Here is a 25725-nt window from a genome sequence, read left to right as displayed (position 1 = left end):
CTCAACCTCAGAAATCGGAATATCATAAACTGTAAGTGGCCACCTTAGACGAGGCAACAAACCAAACTGCAGACACCACAATTTTAATTTACCTGGCAGAAAAGACTTATCAATTCTATTAATGGCCTCCACCATTTCTGTCCTCAACCCTTCCACCTGCTCTTTATCATTCAGTGCTGCAGTATACCACCTACCTAAACTCTTAACTGGCTTTTCCAATATAGATGGTATGACTTCTCCCTCCATCATAAACCTTTCTTGTATCAATTTCCCTTTAACGATTGATACACTCCTAGACTTGCTCGGTTTAACTTTCATCCTAGCCAGCCTAAAATTATCATTTAACTTCCCTAGCAGTCGCCGGGTACATGGCACCGTGGTCGTTAATGTTGTCATATCGTCCATAAACGCCCTAACTGGTGGGAGCCGGGTGCCATCATGCAGCCTCTCCCCGCCTACGACCCACTTAGAAGCCCTAATAATCACCTCCATTGCCATCGTAAACGCTAGCGGTGAAATTGTACAACCTGCCATTATACCTATTTCCAGTCGTTGCCAAGATTAAATTGAGGAAGAGGATTTTTGCAATGCCTTTGAGGAGTAAGCATATAGCTGGATTAGAAAACGAACTCGGATAATCTGACTCTTACGACGTTCCTTATTAATTGGCATCAATAATTTTGTAGATAGAAAGTTTACCAATTATGAAATTAATTTATAATTACTGAGTCCCAGGTAATGAAATTGAGCAATGACATAATCGCAGTGCAGTAAGAACAACTTAAATGAGGATCGTGATCACAGCTTCGCGGTCACAACGTATTTTATTAATGATTTCAGAGAAAATAAAAAGTAATGAAACGCACGCGATCACCCCGATCATTTCGTACAGAACTGAGAGGCAGATCCAGGGGCGAGGGTCAAAATTAATAGCCAACAAACTATCGCCCTTGGAAATAAATACCCAAAACCGACAAACAGAGCGGCGCTCGCACCGAGCGCAGCCGAAGAAACGGCGCCGAGGAGAACAATGAGAAATACCGGACCACAACCAAGAAAGCGAGACTAGAAAAGCCACGAACGACACAGCAAACAGAGAAGACACAAAAGCACCCGAGCGAAATCGCGAACCCAGAGACAGATAATGATACAGATACATAGATATTAAATAGCCCTAAGGAAATGTAGACATCCAGCAGCAACAGCACGATTCATAAGAAATAAAGAACAGTAAGAATAAAGAAACACACTATATACGGATCAAAACACAGAAGAACAGAAAAGATATAAGAAGATTAAATAGAAAAGAAAAGGTAATAAGAAGATAAGCCGGGAAGCAGGTCAGCAGCAAACAGTTTTAAAACGCAGAGTAAGACATTTTCCTTTAAACTAAGCTTTAACAACTAAAGCATTTCACAGGTACAATAATAATAATAATTCGTAAGAGTATCAGCAGGACCATTATTATTATTATTATCATCATTATGTATGTGTTATATAAATAAATATACTTATAAATAATATACTACAGTTGGACAATTTATTGTACATCAGTTCGTATTCTAGCATTATTTCTAATTAGTACTAGCCCCACTAGCAATATTATTAACCATCACAAATTTATTTTTCGTGCTTATTCAATGTACAGCACACGATGAGCTGCATTGTAATGTATGAAGGTGCTACAAAATAAAGAGTAACATCGGCATCATTATCATCATTATCACTATTATTAGTACAAATATTACTACCATTATCACTATTAGTACTATTAAGATTATTCCATTATGATTACCGTAAACTAGGCAGAGCAGTAGATGTTGCCAACTGCCATCGAACAATTTACGGAGCAAAGTGCAAGAAGCAATGACATGGAACGCAAGAGACTGAAAGCACTGAGAAACACAAACATGCATATGATACAAAATATGTCGAAGAAGCGAATACGTGAAAACCCAATCATGAGTAACTGTACGTGACAGCAAGGGAGGCGAGGTCGGGGAAGAGACGGCGGAAAAATGAAGCAGTGAGCGGTAGAATGTTAGAATGTAGTCAAAAGTCCGGAAAATCAACAGAACAGCGAACAGAAGACAGAACAGAAAAAAGAAAAGAGGTAGAAGAGCGGCCAGCCATAAGGTCAAAAGACCGCGAAGCGGACCATCCACGCGCCGGGGGCAAACGGGCTTCGGAAGGAAGGCAAAAGAAGAACCTTACCTTGTAGGATGACAGCACGCAAGCGCGGGGAAAACCATAGCAGCATCAGCAGAAACAAACGGCCTACCAAAAGCCGGGCCAGGCACGGCAGTAGCTAAACAGGAGGAGGAAGAGGCCATGCAGCAGAGGACCCACGTGGCAGCGCAGCAGCAGATCCAGCAGAAGCGCCAGGTAGGGCAGCAGCAGCAGCAGCAGAGCTGGCAGAAGCGCCAGGTAGGCAGTAGCAGCAGCAGCAGCAGCAGATCCGGCAGAAACGCCAGGTAGGGCAGTAGCAGCAGCAGCAGCAGCAGCAGATCCGGCAGAAGCGCCAGGTAGGGCAGTAGCAGCAGCAGCAGCGGCAGATCCGACAGAAGCGCCAGGCAGGGCAGCAGCAGCAGCAGCAGCAGCAGAACCGGCAGAAGGGCACCAGCAGCGCAGGAGCAGCAGCAGCAGCAGATCCGATAGAAGCGCACCAGCAGCGCAGTAGCAGCAGCAGCAGATCCGACAGAAGCGCACCAGCAGCGCAGTAGCGGCGAACGAACCAGGAGCGCGCTAGGCAGCACAGCAACATTAGAAGATCCAGGCAGGAGCGCTCCAGTCAGCTCAGCAAAAGTCAAAGTTCCAGGGAGAGCGCGCCAGAAGGAGAAAGATACGGGCATGTCCGCGCCAGCCACAGCAGCAGCAGAGGCCAGGGGAGGCGGAGCGAAGGCAGAGGGGCCGGGTGAACCGGTGCTCAGTTACAACTTGCCACCCTTCCGAACCGTGCTACTCTAGTACACAAATAAAGTAAAAACGCTAGAAAAAGCCCCACATTCAAACATGCTTCAGCAGGAATACAATAAAGCCGAAACAAAATATCGGAGGACAGTTAAGAGTAAGGAGGGGAGACCACAACGTAACAGAAAACCACGAAATAAGAAAACAAACAAAGGCCCCGCGCATGGGCACTGGCGTTGAGAAGCACATCACGACGGGTTGCACAATACGACAGAACCCTGCGGTACAGGGAGAGGCAACCCGGAAGCAGATCCACAGCGCCCTTCGACAGCGACCAAACCAGAGTCCGAACTCCACGCCGAGACAGCGACCGCCTGAAGGACCGGGACAGCTGGGGCTTATCGCCGACAGTGGGCTGGGGCGGCGGCGGGACAGAGCAGGAGGGGGTAGAATAGCGGGCCGCCAGCCAACGGCGCTGCGCGTGGCAAGCAGATTGCGTCGTCCGTGCACAGCCGACCGGACGTGGGGAGCAGCAGCCGTCAGTAGGAGCGGGAGGCGTCCGACGACAAAGCGGCCAGCAGTAGGAGGTTAGCAACAGGAGGCCAACACGAGACGCCGGTCGGACACACCAGAAGCGAGAACGGGACATAAGCGAGAGAACTGCGGACAACGTCAGTAAGAACGACCATCAGCGTCTGAAAGGCAGCAAAGGTACTGAATGAGTGATCTTATTTAAAGGCAGAGGGAACAGCTGATTGGATAGGTAATTAGGTGACGTAGCATTGGAGTCTTTAGTAGAACTTTCGCTGCGCTTTCATTTACCTGCAACCATGACGAACGTTTGAACAGTAGAGTGATGTTATATTTATGACTGCATTTCAGACATAAAACTGGTAAAGAATCCTAAACTAATAAACTGTCAATCTTCTGAGACTTCTAATAAAAATACATGGAATTCAGAAAGGTTTCAGTCCCAGAGATCTGAGATCTTGTGTTTTAATATTAAAAAAATACCCTATAATGTAAAAAAGTGATAAGGTGGAAACAGACTGTTACATGTTTTTGCATTTTGTTTTTAAAAATGATTGAATTCTAACATTTTGCATGTACACTATAAAAAGTGTAGCCCTGCTCAAATTTAAAAAATTGATGTCCGTTTGTTGCATCTAAACTATTTGACTTCACTCAATCTAAATAAAGTAAATTGTTACAACCTGATTATTTTATTTTGACATAAACCATATTACTTCACTCGACCCAATATTAATTATTCACCTTGATCCAAGTTAAATTCTTTACATTTCAGTTTCGGAACCAAACTAATACATTTAAATTGAACCGAACTTAAAAAAAACCATGGCAGCATATTCAGAAGTTCCAGAAGTTACTGTGGCGTGGAAGAGGACGGATTACCAGCGAGATTCGTTTCAGTGCTCTCTTGCTTTTTTTATTTTGCTCTGAGAAGGACACTAATAGCTGGATTTACATGTGATTCCACTTTTGAAATTGAAACTAACTACAGCGCAGCTAACCCCACTCCCACACACAGAAAACACACAAAGGGTGAGGCACTTACACAAAACAACCACATAACTGATAACTACATGAATAATACTAGAACAGTGATAATAAAACATGACATGAAACTCTGGGATAAACAGTAACATAAACACGCAGAAAAACACCCACTTCCCCCAACAGGGTGAGCTCCCATAATTCCTTCCGCCCCCTCTCCAGTCCCGACGCCACAATACCATAAGCATGCGTTGCTATCTCGCGAGCGCGTTCAGGCACTTTCTCCCTCTCTCATTCTCTCTCTCGCGAGCGCGTTCAGGCACTTTCTCCCTCTCTCCCTCAGTGCTCTGAAGCACTTCTCTACAACTTCTCCCGTGCTCCACAGTGCGCATGCGCAATTCATGTTTGATTCAAATTAAAAATATTACATCCTTATCTCTTTTCTTCGAGTATGATTTCAGTGGAACCAAAACATTTGGTTTATTTCCTTCAGAATTGTAATTAATTTAGTCTGAATTAAAATTGACACATCAAAATTCAAAAAGGTTGAGTTTCACAATAAAGTCAATAATTGTACTATGTGTTCAATCATATTTATTAGCTTGAATGAACAGCTCCATGCTTCACTTTTTACAGTGTACATAAGAATTCAGACTCTTTGCTATGAGACATGAAACATAGCTCTGAGAGGAATTTAGCTTAAACAACTCACCTATTATGTTAATTTTCTGGGACTTGGGAGGCAGTGTTGGGCACGTTACTTTGAAAAAGTAATTAGTTACAGTTACTCGTTACTTCTCCAAAAAAGTAACTGAGTTACTAACGGAGTTACTCCACTATAAAAGTAACTAATTACCAGAAAAAAGTAACTATGGCGTTACTTTTATTATTCTCCCGTCAAAAAAAAAAGGAAATCAATTATGTATTTACTATTATTATTAGAAAAATAACAAACGAAAATAAACCCAAAATGTTGACAAAAATATAATCTAACGAATTTAAAAAATAAAAAAAAACGAAATTCTCCACACGACCCAAAAAAATTATTAAAACTTGTAATACTGAAAAAAACGGAAAAACCCGTCTGGGGATGAAATTAAACAAACCAAGCCACACTCAAAGGAAATATGTATATATAAACAAAACAAAATAATGGACAAAAACAACAATCTAATGACCGTTAAAATGGTATTTATATAACAGCTTCACCAAAAGAGCAGCACCACAATACCCGGAGCAGCTAAAAAAAGAGCTTAACGTCCTTAATTCGGAACTTTGCCTGTCCACGGAAATTACTGGATTTATTAGAGCACGCAAATCGTCACAATTGTGCCTCACTTCACCACGCCAAACCACTTAAACCTACAGGCACAGCGGTCAGAAGCTCAAGTTCACCAGAAAGAGGAGGGGTTAACAAGGGCAAAGCAAAGTTAAAACAAAAAAAAGCGGCTAAAGTAACGTGCAGTAACGGGGTGTCGGAAATGGCAACGGCGTTATAGTTACAGTCAGAGTAATTAGTTAGATTACTTGTTACTGAAAAAAGTAACGCCGTTACTCCCAACACTGTTGGGAGGACGCTGGAGCTCCTGAAGGACGCACTTAGTATTTTTGGATCTCAGTCAGAGTGAGAGATCTCCAGATCTAAATTCCCATGTTAAAGTAAAGTGTCTGAATATTTATGTTCATGCAAAATTCTATTTCTTTCTTTTTAATAATGTACAAAATATCAACTTAAATGTTCAATATCTCATTATGGGATATTAATCCAGTATTTGTTCTGTAAAAAAAGAAAATCCCTAATAATATTGTACTTACTGTTCTTGTCCTTTAATGTTTCAGCAGTTTACATTTCTCTTTACTGTGTTTTTATGGAGGGGGTTTGGATCTACATATTAAATGCTATGTATATATACCAACAAACCTGCCATTCCATCCATTTATCTACCCATTAATCTTCTTTTCAGTGAATATTATTGGTAGGAATAAACCCAACAATGGCACAATATTCCAATCTATACGTATAATAGATTAATTAATGCTTATTTTTTTCTGAAGGCTATATACCTTTATTTTTAGGAGCGCATAATGAGATCTGATATTACTCAAATACAATCAGAATTATTAGTTTTGTAAATTATATTTTTCAGATACCACAATGTCTCCAGGTATAATCTCTGTTATATGCAAATAAGAAGGTGGAGCATGCAAACTTGGCTTTTCTTTTAAAAATACTGACTGATCTAACTGCACTGTTCTCACTGTGGTTTTACTTCAGAAGCAGCAGCCATGAATCCCAGAGTGCTGTGCTGTTTAATTTTCACATTAATGACTGTAATCAGTGAGTAGATTTATCTGTGAATCTATCTTTGATATCATTTATAGATTAATGTGAGATTGTTATGTGTGGGTGTGTATCTGAAATGACTGAGTGAGTGTTATTATATTATTTAACAGGTTGTAGATGTCAGACACTGACTGAGTCAGAGCCAGCGCTCATTAAACCTGGAGGATCTCACACTCTCACCTGTACCTACTCTGGGATTGATGATAGCAATGCAGATTTATCCTGGATTAGACAGGCTGCTGGAAAAGGACTTGAATGGATCTCACACATTTCAGCACCAAGTGGCAGAGATAAATATTACTCTCAGTCAGTTCAGGGAAGATTCACCATCTCCAGAGATAACAGTAAGAAGCAGGTGTATCTGCAGATGAGCAGCCTGAAGACTGAAGACACTGCTGTTTATTATTGTGCTCGAGAAGCACACTGATACAAGACCCTGCAGCGCTGTACAAAAACCCCACCTTCACTGCAGTGTTCAGATCTACTGGAAATGTCTGATTTCAGTTTAATCCAAGCTTCATCTAGAATGAACAGATCTTATATAATAAATCAAGATACCTTTTATTTTATTCACTCCTGTCCTTCAAACAGTTTAAACAGTCTGTCACTGATCATGAGATGATCCTGCTTTTGCTTTTTTTATTATTCAGCAATAATACTGTTAATGAAGTCAGGATGTTAGATGATCTTCACCCACCTCATCCTCAACTCTCAACTCATCCTAAAAGTATTGGATGTAGCTCCATCATACCAGAGATCACAGTTCCTCTGCTCCACAGCTCAAAGCTGGGGCTTTATTACACCCCTCTAGCTCATACTGCCATCAGTTTTCTGCTCCAGAGAATCCTGTTCTATCAGCAATACTTTTCTACAGCTGCACTAGATAAACTGTATGTATGTATTTTTATAGCTGTATCACAGCAATGGGTGTAACTCTAAGTAGCTGAAAGAGTTAATTTAATCTGGTGTTCATAAACATATAAAAATATGGATATTGTATGTGTTCACAGTAAAAGCAGGAGACAACATGATAAACAGACTGATTCTGATTACAGTCTGATGAATTTAACCCATTAATGCTGTGCTATTTAGCAAGTGTTTAAAGAGGAATTACACTAAAGTTGGTGTTTATTTCAGCCTCTAGGAGGCAGTCTATGCTGCAAATGATGTGAAGGAGGTCTGTAAGATTACTGCAAACTGAACAGACCTAAGAGTTTTGGTTCAATAAACAGGAGAATAAGAATCTCTTTAGATGCTGAGAAAACTCCCGTCCTGAAGTAAAACACACTCAAATAATAAGATAAATATTATCAAATAAATATAGAATTTGTGGTGTCTGATAACAATTGCATATCACAGAGAAAATAGAGAAATTTCTGATGTTATTGTAGATTCTTAAGATTCACTTTCAAACCTTTAGTTTATTTAATACATTTTGTTTTAAATCAAACACCAAATCACAGAGAGAACTGAATGTTTATCTTTTAGCACTGAAAATCACTGTGTAAATAACTTTAAAACATTTTATAATAACTTAAAATCAGACAGTGTTTAGTTTATCATGATTAATATCCAGATCTGGTTCTCATCCTCCACATCTTATCATATCTTATCTGAAGAAAAGGCCAGAGCACAATATGGTAATAAATAAAATAAATTAACATTGAAAATGTGATCATGAATTTATACTAATAAAACATTATTCACTGCATGATGAACCTGGGTGACATTTATTATCCCAAACCAGCTGTGCCCCATCAAGTCATGACCTCCATCAGAACTCTGAAGTTTCCTGTGATATCTAGCACCAAGACATAAGTGCAGTGAGTTGTGAGTTAAAGCCTGCATAGAACTAATTAATGATGGTTCTTTTATTCAGCTCAACCTACAATAAAAATCATCTTCATTTCTTCACATCCACCCACTCTTCCTTCATATGCAAATCAGCATTATCTCCCATGATATCAGCAGCATCTCCCTCTCTCTCCATCAGCTCTCCTCTCTCTAAACGCTCCACAATCATGTTGACTTCAGCTTCACTGCTGCTGCTGCTGCTGCTGCTGGCTGCTTCCTCGTGTGAGTGTTTGAACTGAAGCTGGATTTGACTTCATCTGGTTTATTAGTGAAAATATACAAAGCTTTTCTTCTCTCTTTTCACAGATGTGTTCTGTGCTACTGAGCTCATCCAGCCAGACTCAGTGCTCATCAGACCAGCAGAGACTCTGATCATCACCTGTAGAGTATCCGGAGCTTCTATCACTGACGGCAGCAGCCACTTTGGAACAGCTTGGATCCGACAACCTGCAGGAAAAGCTCTGGAATGGATCAATCTTATTTATTATGATGGAGAAACACGTGCTAAAGATTCACTGAAAAACAAGTTCAGTGTCTCTCGAGAAACATCCAGCAACACAATAACCCTACGAGGAGAGAATCTGCAGACTGAAGACACAGCTGTGTATTACTGCGCTCGATATGAAGCACAGTGCTGTAAGATATCAGCTGAGACGTACAAAAACTTTCATGAAGGCTAAAGTTTAGCATAGAAACAAACAAACGTGATGGAATGACTGAAGAAAAGAAATAGGTTGAGAGAAAAAAAATCTTACTAATTGCCCTTCACTTTCCTCTTCTTTAAAATGTCTTAGAGTTTTTCTCAATTGGTTTGGCTCATTTCTTGAAACTGAGATGACATTCCTATAACTATAAGGTAAATTGGCCAAACAGACTTACAGTTCTTCACAACACTTCAGATAACCAGCAAAATGTCATATGTCTCCCAAAACGTTCATTCTTGCTTCTAAATGAAGTCCCTCTCCCATATAAATAGTCAGCACCATAAAAATGGTATAGATCCTTCTCAATTGCTTTGGCACATTTTCATTCATTTCGTCCTCCTGTCAAAATAAACTGGACGGTGCAGCACAACTACATGGATCCTCATCACTGCTCATATCACTCAAAAAACAGTTTACCCATGTGTCAAAACTAATTTCCTTTCTCACACAAATCATCAGTGCCCCCAAAATGCATTGTCTCTTTGGCATTGTGTAAGTACTGCAAGTCAAAATGCTTAGATGTTTTGTCTTTATGGCAGAGGTCTAGCTAAAGGAATACAATTTTCACACCACACACACTGCACTCATTCTGCTGAGGTAACTATTATTATTTACAAGTACATCTTTACACATTACTGTAGGTAGAAAAGAAAAAATACTAAGGAAAATGTATCAAATATACTATGTGTAAAAAATACAAAATCCTGCAAAAACAAAACAAACTCCCGCCTTTCTCCTGGTCATCTTCCTGGCCATCCATCCGCTGCAGTCTGTTTGGCCATAAATTCTCATGAACATCGCATCTGATGTGTTCTTTAGCAATGTACCGTGGGAAGAATGCCTGAGCCATCCTCTACACTGATCAAAGCATCAAAGAACTAGCAACAGGCCAAGATGTGGATAGAAAAAGTATACACACCCCTGTTCAAATGGCAGGTTTTTGTGATGTAAAAAAAATTACAGTAAGACAAATAATTTCACATTTTTTCTACCTAATTTTTTCTACCTAATGTGACCTATAACCTGTACAATGCAATTGAAAAACAAACATAAATCTTTCAGGGAGGTAAAGTAAAAATAAACAACTGAGATATTGAGGCTGCATAGGTGTGCACACCCTTTTATAACTAGGGGTGTTGCTGTGTTCACATTTAACCAATTACCTTCAAACTCACTTTAAATTGGAGTCAGCACACACCTGTCAACAATTAAAGTGCCTCTGATCAACTCCAAATAAAGTTTAACTGTTCTAGTAGGCTTGTCCTGATATTTTTGTAGCCACATCTTTCAGCACAAGCCATGATCCACAAAGAGATACCAGAGCATCAGAGGTATCTCATTATTTATAGATATCAGTCAGGTGAAGGCTACAAAAGTCATTAAATATACCATGGAACACTTCAACTGTCATCATCAAGTGGAGAAAACATGGCATAACAGTGACATTACCAAGAACAAGACATTTGACAAAAATTGATGATAAGACAAGAAGAAAATTGGTCAAGGAGGCTTCCATGAGGCCGACAGCAGCACTGAAGGAGCTGCAAGAATTTCTGGCAAGTACTGGCTGTGCAGTACATGTGACAGCAATCTGCCGACTTCTTCATATGTCTGTGCAAAACAAACATCCAGAAAACATCTAAGCTATACTTAATTTTTTTTCAAAAATTCATCTGATATCTACCAAATGCATGTGGGAAAATGTGTTATGGTTTAATGAAACCAAGGTTAAACGTTTTGGACATAATTCCAAAAGGTATATTAGAAGCAAAAACAACACTGCTCGTCACCAAAAGAACAGCATACCTACAGTGAAGCATGGTGGTGGCAGCATCATACTTTGGGGCTGTTTTTCTTCAGCTGGAACTGGGGCTTTATTCAGGGTGGACGGAATTTTGAACAGTTCCAAATACCAGTCAGTATTGGCAAAAACCTTCGGCCTTCTGGTAGAAAACTGAAGATGAAGAGGAACTTCATCTTTCAGCACAACAATGACACAAAGGACACATCTAAATCAACAAAAGAATGGCTTCAGCGGTATAAGATTAAGGCTTTGGAATGGCCCAGCCTGAATCCAGACCTGAATCCCATTGAACATCTGTGGAGTAATCTGAAGAGGGCTGGGCACAGGAGATGCCCTCACATTTTGTCAGATTTTGAGCAGTTATGCAAAGAAGAGTGGGCAAATTTTGCCACATCAAGATGTGTCACGCTGATAGGTTCCTACCCAAAAAGACTGAGTGCTGTAATAAATGCAAAAGATGTTGTAACAAAGTATTAGTTATATGTATTTAACCAGGTGATTTTAAGTTTTTTGTTTTATATTTTTTCGCTGTAAAGATTTATGTTTGTTTTTCAATTGCATTGTACAGGTTATAGGTCACATTAAATGTGAAAAAAGTTATGAAATTATTTGTATCTTGCTTTAATTTTTTTACAACACAAAAACCTGGCATTTGAACAGGGGTGTGTAGACTTTTTATATCCACTGTATATAGAGCAACGCCAGCATTCAAAATAATAGACAACAAACTGATGGATTGGTCACCAGTAATGTGGGACACTCATTTTCGTCAAAACCTGCTTTCACCTGTTACCTACTCACCTGATTGTAATGAATTTATGAAATGTTCCAAAATATGTGTTCTGTATTGTATTACAATTTCTTAATTCATTTTGAGAATTGAGCAGACTATTCTGCAGATGATGACTTATATGATGAAATTGTGCTGACATGTTTTGAAGAGAACAACCATTACACTGAGAACCAACCAATTGGGATAGATCAACAAGATGCATTCTTTTGGAAAATGTACTAAATGTAGGATGATTGTGTTAAGTGTAGGCTACTTGTACAAAACCATTTGCAAAGATGTACTAAGTGCTTGAGACATGTACAAAGCATTTGAAATGTGATGAAAGCAATGAGAAATGCCATTCTGTTATGAGAAACTGCAAGTTAGTTTGGGAATTTGTCCATGTTATTTTGAGAATGTCATCTCAGTTTCAAGAAATGAGCCAAACCAATGGAGAAAAACTGTAAATAAAAGCTGTGGATGAATTTAAAGTAAATTAGCTGATGGTTAGGGTTTCTGGATGCAGAGGACGTGTTCTACCATATAGTCTGCCAGATTATTGATAGGGTTGTGTTTAAAAAAATGATTCTTTGATTTAAATCTATCTTTATTTGAATTCATATAAACCTGAATTGATCTTTAGAATTAGCCTATTTTCCCCATATATGAGTACATCTTTAACCCTTGTGTGGTGTTCATAATTTTGTTATTTGTTTAAATGTTACTTGTATTTAATTCAGCAAAATTAAGCAATTGTACATTTGATGAAAAATGAAAACGGGTCCCACAGACCCGAACACCACACAAGGGTTAATGTCTTGCATTTTATCTTGCGAGACCATGCTGTACAAACGTATGTAATTTTCTTCTGTATTTCCACTCAGTGCTGCCAGAGTTTATCAAAGTAGTACATTTTACACTGTTTAAGTTGTTTTCCAGTGTTGTTTTCGCCTGTTAGCTTAGCGGGTTAGCCTTTTCACCGGTTAAGCTAATCCCCTTTAGCTGTTTTATCGAGTGCTAAGCTAACCACGCTAGCTGGCCCTAGCAGCATCAGTACAGTGTAACAGGTTTAACTGTTAGACAGAATAAATGTAGATTAACCTGTAACAGAGTGATTTAGAGTGTGTTGTAGAAAAGAAAATGAAAGGTGGGTCAACATCCACCTCTCGTCCGGGGTACAACTCCCCTGCGTGTTCGTTTGATAGAGAGAGTCAGACAGGTGGAGTGAAGTTGAAAGCAAACCAAGTATTTATTACACAGAACTGGATCCAGGAGAACATACAAAGAAACGGTTATCAGCCGTCCCAGCATAAGTTCTGACCCCCCTCTGATCTGACTCCATGTTTATACCCCAAATGACGTGAAGCCTGCTGATGAGGCGTTGCTAAAATCATCTCATGTTAGCATGCGTAATTTCACGTGTTAGTACTCAAGTTTCACAGGTCTGACCGGACCACTAGTGTTTGGCCTTGACTGTACAGCCGTACAGTGTGGTATTGTTTCAAGAATTGACTGGGTCCAGTCAGACAGTGTGATATTGTTTCAGTAATTAGACAGTGCCGTCCTCCCTATGTGTGCGCGTCCTCCTCCCGCTTTGGTAGGTGAAGAACTTTGCACGCACAGAGAGAAAGGCCGCACTGTTCGTCCCGAAGTCTCCTTTGTATCAATTCAGTTCGTACAGAGTGCACTAGCTGATGATTGATGGCCGTTAGTCAGAGACATGCAGTGAACGAAATGCTTCAAGCATGAGCTACGCAAGTCACACAATAGATTTCATGTTATATGTTAATGTGTTAGTAGCGCGTGGTTAGTCCGCCATATAATAGATCCTATGTGTTAGTAAACGCCTTATGTATCATGTGGGTTAATTTGTCACAATAGAGTCTGTGTTAGTCACATGCCTGATCAAACAATGCTTTACTATATATGTAAAGAATATATATTGTGGTTATTGGTTAATCTTCTATATAAATGCGTATAAAATACACTGTGAGTAAATGATCAAATACAATGTGAGTATTGGTTAATGCATAAAAAATACAAGGTTTCACACAATGATTATGTAATTATAGATACTAAGTTAAGTAATCATAATTGAAAGATATTTGTCAATACACTCAAGGTAAAATAAACAGTTACTCTTCAAGTGCACATAGTGAAATTATGATCATGTTCTCTATGAAGCTATGTTACTAATTCAGATTATTTTGTCCCCAGGGAATGCCAGGCTAACGTTTTCGTTAATTATTCATTTAGCTTGTTGTGTTTTTATTATCACTATCTGAACTAGTGGGTCTGGGTAAATTTCACATTTTTATTTGCAAATAAATAAGACACTTATGAAGCATGTGTTATGTCCAAAGCCGTTTTAATGTTATGAAAGCACATTAAATGTAAATGTAAATATTTGAGTAAAGTGGCCATTCCAAACCTGTATAGAGATGTGAAACATGGTGTTGCAATTAACTAAGCTACATTAAATGATATTTAAAAAACAAATTTAACTGTTGTGTTAAGTCTATATAATATAAATAATAATACATACATTTCATAATCAAACTACAATTTAATTGTAACTAAAAATTTCCCTAAATGAACTGATTTTTAATCAAATTGGGAAATCAGTGACAATATCCACCCTTATTTATTGGGTTGTAAGAAGTTTTCATTTTTTTGTCCCAGAAAAAGGTTTATGGGGTAACAGTTTGTAGGAAGTCCAAAATAACATAACATAAACCAAAGAAACAAATCATTTTTGTACCAGAATTATTGGAAAAAATTGTGTTTTCAAGGATGAACTGTCAGTAGTTTCCTAAGTAAATCTTAAAACTATATGCAGCACATGTTTTATAGTAGTGCTGTCAAGATATAATATTTCATATACAATATTTTATTAGTTCATTTGAAATAAATATTCCCATAAGGTTGGAGGTTGTAATTATGACTTGACATATGTTCGAGAGGTTTAAGTTGGGTGGAAAATTATGAAATTAGGAAAATCCTTTTGTTTATACTTTTGGTCTATTATCAGAAAAAACAGGAGCTTTATTTTGCCATACTCCTAGAAAATGAGGCGAATAAGACTCACATTGGGTGAGTGATGTTTTTATCCCATTACAACCGTGAATCTTACTATACGTTTAAGTTTTCTTAATGTATTCCAAGTGATTTTATTAGTTATCTAATAACAAACTGAAAGTGTTGAGCAGTTTACAATACAAATTGTCTGCATCAATTTATTTATTCATTTAAATACATGTCATTAATTTATTGACCTCTTTTTACTGACAGGCCCCCAACTGGAAAACTTGGGTCTTATCTAAAAAAAATAAATATGAGTTTATGGTGATATTCATGTGCTCTCATCTCGTGAATACTATATTTCCAAAACCGCATGAAGGCAGCAAAAGCCTCAGTGCTTTGTCCCAAACTTTCCAAGCTGGAATAGGAATGCAAAGAGAATTTTTTTTTTTTGTATGTTTGCGTTTAAATCAAATTTTCAAAGTTACTCAGATATTCATAACACATCAACTTCAATAACTGACTATATTCACTTGCTGATCTTATGACTGATTGGTACAACCTGATACCACCTAAATTCAATATTCAAAGCATCTCCAACAGGAAGGTTAAATCAGATCACTCTGAGCAACAGAGTGAAAATATGCCCCCTAGTTCATTTATTTCCAATAGGGGGCGCCATTCACTCACAAAATCAACCAGTATAACGTTATACATCACTGACTTCTTATGCAAAACTGTTACTGAAGCTCTTCTGTATAAATGTAGAGTAAAAGAGAGACAGTCTGGACTCTGATCTGAACAGTTTCACACACACATCATGTTCCTCAGCTCTTTACTGCTGCTGCTGATTGCAGAATGTGAGTGTGTATCTCTCTCAATAAGGAATCATATTACAGTTTTTCTCAATTGGTTTGGCTCATTTCTTGAAACTGAGATGACATTCCTATAACTAAAAGGTAAATTGGCCAAACAGACTTACAGTTCTTCACAACACTTCAGATAACCAGCAAAATGTCATATGTCTCCCAAAACGTTCATTCTTGCTTCAAAATGAAGTCTTTCTCCCATATAAATAGTCAGTACCATAAAAATGGCATAGATCCTTCTCAATTGCTTTGGCACATTTTCATTAATTTTGTCCATCTGTCAAAATAAACTGGACGGTGCAGCAAAACTACATGGATCCTCATCACTGCTCATATCGCTCCAAAAACAGTTTACCCACGTGTCAAAACTGATTTCCTTTCTCACACAAATCATCAGTGCCCCCAAAATGCATTGTCCCTTTGGCATTGTGTAAGTACTGCAAGTCAAAATGCTTAGATGTTTTGTCTTTATGGCAGAGGTCTAGCTAAAGGAATACAATGTTCACACCACACACACTGCACTCTTTCTGCTGAGGAAATTGTAACTATTTTTATTTACAAGTACATTTTTACACATTACTGTAGGTAGAAAGAAAAGAAAATACTAAGGAAAGTGTATCAAATATACTATGTATACAAATGACAAAAACCTGCAAAAACAAAACAAAATACATTACAGTAGGTAAAAAAATAGTCAAGCATCACAAATGCAATACAGTAACATTCTGACTACTCTGTGTCACTCCCCTCTCTCCATCACCTTCCTGGCCATCCATCCGCTGCAGTCTGTTTGGCCATAAATTCTCATCAACATTGCATCTGATATGTTCTTTAGCAATGCACTGTGGGAAGAATGCCTGAGCCATCCTCTACACTGATCGCCACAGGACTATATAATCATTATATCATCACAGGACTATATCATCGTTATATAATCACAGGACTAGCATCAAAGAACTAGCACCAGGCCAAGATGTATACAGTGGATAGAAAAAGTCTACACACCCCTGTTCAAATGGTAGGTTTTTGTGATGTAAAAAAAATTACAATAAGACAAATAATTTCTACCTATAATGTGACCTATAACCTGTACAATGCAATTGAAAAACAAACAGAAATCTTTCAGGGAGGTGAAGTAAAAATAAACAACTGAGATATTGAGGTTGCATAAGTGTGCACACCCTTTTATAACTAGGGGTGTTGCTGTGTTCAAATTTAACCAATAACCTTCAAACTCACTTTAAATTGGAGTCAGCACACACCTGTCAACAATTAAAGTGCCTCTGATCAACTCCAAATAAAGTTTAACTGTATCTAGTAGGCTTGTCCTGATATTTTTGTAGCCACATCTTTCAGCACAAGCCATGGTCCACAAAGAGATGCCAGAGCATCAGAGGTATCTCATTATTCATAGATATCAGTCAAGTGAAGGCTACAAAAGTCATTAAATATACCATGGAACACTTTGAAGACTGTCATCATCAAGTGGAGAAAACATGGCATAACAAGACATTACCAAGAACAAGACATTTGACAAAAATTGATGATAAGACAAGAAGAAAATTGGTCAAGGAGGCTGCCAAGAAGCCGACAGCAGCACTGAAGGAGCTGCAAGAATTTCTGGCAAGTACTGGCTGTGTAGTACATGTGACAACAATCTGCCGACTTCTTCATATGTCTGTGCAAAACAAACATCCAGAAAACATCTAAGCTCTACTTAATTTTTTCAAAAATTCATCTGATATCTACCAAACGCATGTGGGAGAATGTGTTATGGTTTAATGAAACCAAGGTTAAACGTTTTGGACATAATTCCAAAAGGTATATTAGGCGCAAAAGCAACACTGCTCGTCACCAAAAGAACAGCATACCTACAGTGAAGCATGGTGGTGGCAGCATCATACTTTGGGGCTGTTTTTCTTCAGCTGGAACTGGGGCTTTATTCAGGGTGGACGGAATTTTGAACAGTTCCAAATACCAGTCAGTATTGGCAAAAACCTTCGGCCTCTGGTAGAAAACTGAAGATGAAAAGGAACTTCATCTTTCAGCACAACAATGACACAAAGGACACATCTAAATCAACAAAAGAATGGCTTCAGCGGTATAAGATTAAGGCTTTGGAATGGCCCAGCCTGAATCCAGACCTGAATCCCATTGAACATCTGTGGGGTAATCTGAAGAGGGCAGGGCACAGGAGATGCCCTCACATTTTGTCAGATTTTGAGCAGTTATGCAAAGAAGAGTGGGCAAATTTTGCCACATCAAGATGTGTCACGCTGATAGGTTCCTACCCAAAAAGACTGAGTGCTGTAATAAATGCAAAAGATGTTGCAACAAAGTATTAGTTATATGTATTTAACCAGGTGATTTTAAGTTTTTTGCTTTATATTTTTTCGCTGTAAAGATTTATGTTTGTTTTTCAATTGCATTGTACAGGTTATAGGTCACATTAAATGTGAAAAACGTTATGACATTATTTGTCTTGCTTTAATTTTTTTACAACACAAAAACCTGGCATTTGAACAGGGGTGTGTAGACTTTTTATATCCACTGTATATACAGCAATGCCAGCATTCAAAATAATAGACAACAAACTGATGGATTGGTCACCAGTAATGTGGGACACTCATTTTCGTCAAAACCTGCTTTCACCTGTTACCTACTCACCTGATTGTAATGAATTTATGAAATGTTCCAAAATATGTGTTCTGTATTGTATTACAATTTCTTAATTCATTTTGAGAATTGAGCAGACTATTCTGCAGATGATGACTTATATGATGAAATTGTGCTGACATGTTTTGAAGAGAACAACCATTACACTGAGAACTAACCAATTAAGATAGATCAACAAGATGCATTCTTTTGGGAAATGTGCTAAATGTAGGATGATTGGGTTAAGTGTAGGCTACTTGTACAAAACCATTTGCAAAGATGTACTAAGTGCTTGAGACATGTACAAAGCATTTGAAATGTGATGAAAGCAATGAGAAATGCCATTCTGTTATGAGAAACTGCAAGTTAGTTTGGGAATTTGTCCATGTTATTTTGAGAATGTCATCTCAGTTTCAAGAAATGAGCCAAACCAATGGAGAAAAACTGTAATACAATAACTGAACTAACCATATTTAATGTGCTTTATTAATGATTTCTCTGTGTCTGTGTTCAGGTGTTCACTCTCAGGTTGTTCTCACACAGTCTGAACAGTCAGTAGCAGTGGCTCCAGGAGGATCCCACAAACTCACCTGTAGCGGCAGTGGATTCAGTGTGAGGGACTCTAACATGCAGTGGATCAGACAGGCTCCTGGTAAAGGACTGGAATGGATTATTCATTACTATTCTAATACAGATAAAAGCTCAGCCCAGGCAGTGCAGGGCAGATTCACAGCATCCAAGGACAGCTCCAACTTCTACCTGCACATGACTCAACTGAAGCCTGAAGATACTGCAGTGTATTACTGTGCTACATACTCACACTGTGGTGGAACTCATACAGACAGCTGTACAAAAACTAGAGGCTGATGATAAACAGAGGGAGGGTGGAGTCCAGCAGATTAAATTAAACTAGAAAATCTCTCATTTACTGGGTAAAATGAAACTTCTTATAATAACTTAATAATAATAATAATAATAATAATAATAATAATAATAATAATAATAATAATAATAATAATAATAATCAGTGAAGCATGGCAATGCAACAATGATCAGCTATTAAATAAACAGCAGGCAGTAAAATGTGGAAATGTACCAAACACAGGAAAAAAAACAGATTTCTAGTTATAGAACGTAATGAGCTAAATAAAATCAATTCATGTACATAAGTATTTTATTTGTGTTAAATATATGACCTTTTTATCTCCACCACATTTCAAAGTCAAATATCCTACTTTTTACTCCATTACAATATGTAAAATCTCTCATTCCTTTGGTTCATGTGTGCAAAAAATATAACATGAAACACACCAATCAAAGAACAGCAGGCACTTATATTTGAGCTTGTTTTGACCTTTTGGACATACAGTAGCCAACAATACCATTCAACATCAGTTTAAAAGCCTAAAAAATAAATACATTACAAGTCTAAAGTTTCGAAACACCTTTTAATTCAATATTTCTTATTTTTTTCCTACATTGTAAATGAATACTGAAGTCATCCAAACTATAAACACAAGGAATCATGTAATAAATTAAAGTGTTAAACAAACCAAAATACTCTGTGGTTGTGGTTTCTGAGGCTGGAGACTCTGATTAACTCATCCTGTGCAACAGAGAAAACTCTTGCTCTTCCTTTCATAGAGTGGTCCTGATGAGAGCAAGTTTCATCGTAACATTTCTGATGGTTGTTTTTGATTTGCAACTGAACTTGATACTTTCAAAGTTTTTGAAATTTGTTAGAACAACTCATCTAAATTTTTTTAAGTAATTTTTCTTTACTTAGTTGAGTATTTCTTGCCATAATCTGGATAAGAACATTACTAAAATAGAGCTATTATTCACTGTATACCTGTAACTCTACCTCTTCACTACTGTAGAATTGATGCTCTCAAACACATTAAGACACAAGGAATTCAAGTAATTAACTCTTGAAGAGTTCAGCACAGCTGTTAACTGAAAGCTGAATATTCCAAGTGACTCTACCTCATAAAGCTGACTGAGAACATCCAGCCAAGATGTGCAAAACTGTCTAATCTAAGCAAAAACAGCTCCTTTGAAAAAATCTAAATTCTAAAATATATTCTGGTTTGTTTAACACTTTCCGCTTGTTTACTAAATAATGTTGTATGTTTTCCCACGTAGTTTAGATGACTTTAGTATTAATATGCAATGTAGAATATAATAAATAATAGACAAACTGAATTTAACGTGTGTCCAAACTTCAGAAATCGTTTGCCTTCAGTGTTTTGTTTTTATGATTATTTTCATAGATAAAATAATGAAATTATATTAAACAATTGACAGTCCAAGAGTCATGTGACACCTTAAATGAGTCTAACACATAAAATGAGTTAATTAATCAATAATCTCATTACAAAAAAAAAATCATAGTAGGATATTATTGTCAAGGATCTAGAAATTGGACCCAAAAGCAGAGAGAAATCGGGAGAGTGCTGATTTATTAGGTCAAACAAAGAATACAACACAAACTTCCTCTTCTCAGGACAAAAACTTTTTCCCAAAAAATACAAAAATACAAAACTAAAAATCCACTGGTAGGAGCAAAAATCCCTACAAAAATATCCCTTTAAGCAGGTCAAAAAATATCTAACAAAACGACCCACAAAAACAGTCCATGAATTGTCCAAACAAAAACAGATTCCCAAAAACCCCACTTAATCAATTGTCCAACAAAATCCCACAAAAAACAGTCCATCAATTGTCCAAACAAAAACAGATTCCCAAAAATCCCACTTAATCAATTGTCCAACAAAAACCCACAAAAACAGTCCATCAATTGTCCAAACAAAAACAGGTTCAAAAAATCCCACTTAAATCCTTTCAGAGAGAAAAAACACAACAGAACAGCACGAAGGATAAAGTCAGGAATAACTCACAAAACGTTGGCAGGGCACGGCACGACAATCCGAGACAGATTACTCAAAATCCAGGGTTTAAATAAGGCAGGAGGGGGGGAAAGAACCAATGAGAGGCAAGGAAACAACAAGGTCAAACAGTCACAGGTGGATGGCATCACAGACAATCAAGGTTCAGAGTTCAGATCAAAAAGGCAGGTCAATACCCACAAATGTCCACCAGATGGAGACAAAGGGACCCGCAGATAGAACCCTTACAGTACCCCCCCATCAACGAACGCCTCCCGGCGTAACAGTGGATTGGGCAAGATGCCGACGGTGAAAGTCCCTGATGAGAGAGGGATCGAGGATCTGGCGCGCAGGGACCCAGCTCCTCTCCTCCGGGCCGTAACCCTCCCAGTCAACAAGATACTGCCAGCCACGGCCCCGTCGACGGGCCTGCAGCAGCCGACGCACTGTATAGGCATCAGAGCCATCAATGAGTCGGGGGGGAGGAGGGGGTACAGGGGCAGGGTGCATGGGGCTACAAATGAATGGCTTGATGCGGGAGACGTGGAAAGTGGGGTGGATGCGGCGAAGGTTGAGGGGCAACTTCAGCCTAACAGCAGACCGGTTGATAAGTTTACAAATCGGGAAGGGGCCGATGAAGCGGGGTGCCAGCTTGCGGGAGTCCACCTTAAGTGGAAGGTCCTGGGTGGACAACCAAACACGCTGGCCCACCCGGTAACGAGGGGCCACGGTGCGATGCCTGTCCGCCTGTTCCTTGATCCTGGCCGAGGCACGTCGGAGAGCAGAGCGTGCTTGGCGCCATGTCCGACGGCAGCGACGAACGAAGGCTTGGGCAGAGGGAACCCCAACCTCCACTTCTTGGTCGGGGAACAGGGGCGGTTGGTAACCCAGGCAGCATTCAAAGGGTGACAGACCAGACGAAGAGGAGGTGAGCGAGTTGATAGAGTACTCGGCCCAGGGCAACTGCTGACTCCAGGTGGAGGGGTTCTGGGAGGCCAGGCAGCGTAGAACCGTCTCCAGAAGCTGGTTCGCCCTCTCCGTCTGGCCATTAGACTGCGGGTGAAAACCAGAAGAGAGAGAGACTGAAGCACCAAGCATCTTACAAAAGGCTTGCCAGAACCTAGATGTAAACTGTGGACCCCTGTCCGAGACCACCTCTACGGGGAGCCCATGCAGTCTAAAAACATGATTTATCAGCAAATTAGCAGTCTCTCTAGCAGATGGTAATTTGGGCAAAGGGATAAAATGAACAGATTTAGAAAACCGGTCAACCACAGTTAAAATGGTAGTGTTGCCGTTAGATTCGGGCAGGCCGGTAATAAAATCAAGGGCAATGTGGGACCAGGGTCTCTTGGGTATAGATAAAGGCTGTAATAGACCTGATGGAGGTTGAGTAGGCCTCTTGTTCTGGGCGCATACTGGACAGGCAGAGACGAATCGGCGGACCTCTCTCCCCATGGACGGCCACCAGAACCGTCTCTTGATAAAGGACTGGGTTCGTCTGGTTCCAGGGTGGCAGGACAGGCGGGAGGAGTGGCCCCATTGCAGCACCTGTGGACGGACAGAGACTGGGACAAACAAACAATTAGTCGGACACTGACTGGGGGTGGATTCAGAGTCTTGAGCATTCTGTACCAGTGACTCAATGTCCATAATGGCAGCGCCGACAAGGCAGCGTTCAGGGAGAATAGTGGTGGGGGAAGGGGTACTGTCCGAACTGCTGAATGAACGGGAAAGGGCATCAGGTTTTCCATTCTTCGACCCAGGGCGATAGGAGAGGGTAAAATTAAATCTGGAGAAGAAGAGGGACCAGCGGGCTTGACGGGGATTCAGGCGTTTGGCAGAGCGCAGATATTCCAGATTTTTATGGTCAGTCCAGACCAGGAATGGCAATGTGCTCCCCTCCAACCAATGCCTCCACTCCTCCAAGGCCAATTTCACCGCCAGGAGCTCTCGGTCACCGATGTCATAGTTGCGTTCACTGGGGGAGAGCCGGTGGGAGTAAAAGGCACATGGATGTACCTTCTGATCCTTAGTAGAGCGCTGGGAGAGGACAGCCCCCACACCCACATCTGAGGCATCTACCTCCACAATGAATTGTTGGTCAGGGTCAGGCTGTACGAGGATGGGGGCAGAGGTGAAACAAGATTTCAAGGCTTGGAAGACCTTATTGGCAGATGGGGACCAGTGGAAGGCCACAGCGGAAGATGTGAGAGAAGTCAGGGGGGCTGCCAGGGTGCTATAGTTCCTGATAAACCGGCGGTAAAAATTAGCAAAACCAAGGAACCGCTGTAGTTCCTTGCGTGTAGATGGTTCGGGCCACTCCACCACAGCCCGCACTTTGCTAGGATCCATTTGTAGGGTTCCCGTGGAGACCACAAAGCCCAGGAAGGAGATGGTGTCTTGATGGAACTCACTTTTTTCTGCCTTCACATAGAGCCGATTCTCCAGGAGGCGTTGAAGGACTGTTCGGACATGAGCAATATGCTCTGGTAAGGACTTTGAAAAAATGAGGATGTCGTCCAAATAAACAAAAACAAACTTATTAAGCATGTCCCTGAGGACATCGTTAACAAGAGCCTGAAAGACGGCAGGAGCGTTGGTCAGTCCAAATGGGAGGACAAGATATTCATAATGGCCAGAGGGGGTATTGAAAGCGGTCTTCCACTCGTCTCCCTCCTTAATCCGGACCAAGTGGTAGGCATTACGGAGATCCAATTTGCTGAACACCGTGGCACCTTGAAGCATTTCAAAGGCAGAGGACATAAGAGGAAGGGGATAGCGGTTTCGGACAGTTATTTCATTTAGTCCTCGATAGTCAATGCAGGGCCGAAGTGAGCCATCCTTCTTGCCCACGAAGAAGAAACCGGCACCTGCTGGTGAGGAAGAGGGGCGAATGATACCCGCAGCTAGGGACTCTGATATATATTTATTCATAGCCTCAGTCTCAGGCTGAGAGAGCGAATATAGACCACCTCTGGGGGGGAATGTGCCAGGTAGAAGCTCTATGGCACAGTCATAGGGCCGGTGCGGGGGTAGGGATATGGCTCGGGACTTGCTAAACACCGCCTTTAGATCCAGGTATTCTAGGGGAATTTCAGACAGGTCAGGGAACTCTTCATGGGGTTCCGGGCTAGGGGACTCTGAAAGCATAGCAGAGCGCAGGCATTGGGAATGGCAGGACTGATTCCAACCAACAATCTTGTTTTTAGACCAGTCAATGAGAGGGTTGTGCTTGGCTAGCCAGGGGGTGCCCAGGACGAGGGGGGCTTGAGGGGAATCAACAAGGCATAGGGTAATCGACTCACGGTGGTTGCCAGACAGAGTGAGACTGACTGGAGAGGTGATGTGAGTGACCTCTCCCAGAGATGCTCCATTCAGAGCCCTTGCCAATAAGGGTGTTTGAAGGGGAGATGTGGGTATGGCCAACTTGGAGGCTAGAGAAGCATCAATGAAGCTCTCGTCAGCTCCTGAGTCAATAAGCACCTGAAAGGTTTGACGTTGCTGGCCCCATTCTAAAACTGCAGGGAACAGGTTGCAAGGAATGGAAGAGGGTGGGTTAACAGGAGTCACGCTCACCAGTACTCCTCGCTTTACTGGCGAGCGTTGGCTTTTAGCGGGCAGGTGGCAGCCAGATGTCCCAACTGACCACAATAGAGGCAGGAACCGGACTGAATTCTTCTTTGCCTCTCTGTAGGTGACAGCCGGGTACGATCTACCTGCATGGGCTCGACATTGCTTGGTGTGGGAGGTGGGGGTGGGGTCAGGCCTAGTGTAGACCGATGTGTGGATACAGTGCAGCCTGGTACACTCTGAAGCCTGGTGAAGAACCCCCCTCCTTGGCGTTGTCGCAGGCGATTATCGATACGAATGGCACGGTCCACAAGGTCGTCTAAAGTCTTAGGGGGGTCTTGGGCTATTAGTTGGTCTTTTACTGCCTCTGATAGACCCTGGAGGAAGGTGTCGTGCTGGGCCTCGGAGTTCCAGCCACTCGAGGTGGCCAGGGTGCGGAACTGGATAGCAAAATCAGAAACTGACCTGTTGCCTTGGCGGATGACCAACATCTCTCTGGCAGCCTCTCTCCCATACTTCGACCTGTCAAAGACCTTCTTCATTTCCTCCACAAAATCTTTGTAGATCATGCAGAATGGCTGCTTTGTCTCCCAGACTGATGTTCCCCACTCTTTGGCTTTCCCCGAAAGTTGCGTTATGATATACGCCACCTTGGCTGGATCAGACGGAAAGGTCATAGGCTGGAGTTGAAAGACTAAGTCACACTGGGTGAGGAAAGCGCGGCAGGTGCCAGGTTCACCTGAGTACCGTTCTGGAGGGGGCAAACGGGGTTCGGGAGTATGGAAGGTTGACAGTGTCATAGGGGTCGGTTCGGCT

The 25725-nt window shown here is 40.5% G+C and overlaps 2 gene segments (V, D, J or C); both read left to right on the top strand.

The window, feature by feature from the left end:
- The first annotated feature begins 8790 nt into the window (after positions 1-8790).
- Positions 8791-9303, top strand: LOC125784508 (immunoglobulin heavy variable 4-61-like). The segment is given in 2 exon segments: positions 8791-8845; positions 8930-9303. Coding segments are annotated over 2 exon segments (429 nt in total).
- A 6407-nt stretch (positions 9304-15710) lies between these two features.
- Positions 15711-19315, top strand: LOC125784507 (Ig heavy chain V region-like). The segment is given in 2 exon segments: positions 15711-15784; positions 18963-19315. Coding segments are annotated over 2 exon segments (393 nt in total).
- The last annotated feature ends 6410 nt before the right edge of the window (positions 19316-25725 follow it).

This window comes from Astyanax mexicanus, chromosome 19 (genome assembly GCF_023375975.1).
Source record: "Astyanax mexicanus isolate ESR-SI-001 chromosome 19, AstMex3_surface, whole genome shotgun sequence".
Classification (NCBI taxonomy): Eukaryota; Metazoa; Chordata; class Actinopteri; order Characiformes; family Acestrorhamphidae; genus Astyanax; species Astyanax mexicanus.
The sequence above is the reverse complement of the archived record's forward strand: the minus strand, read 5'-3'. Positions and strand labels throughout refer to the sequence as shown.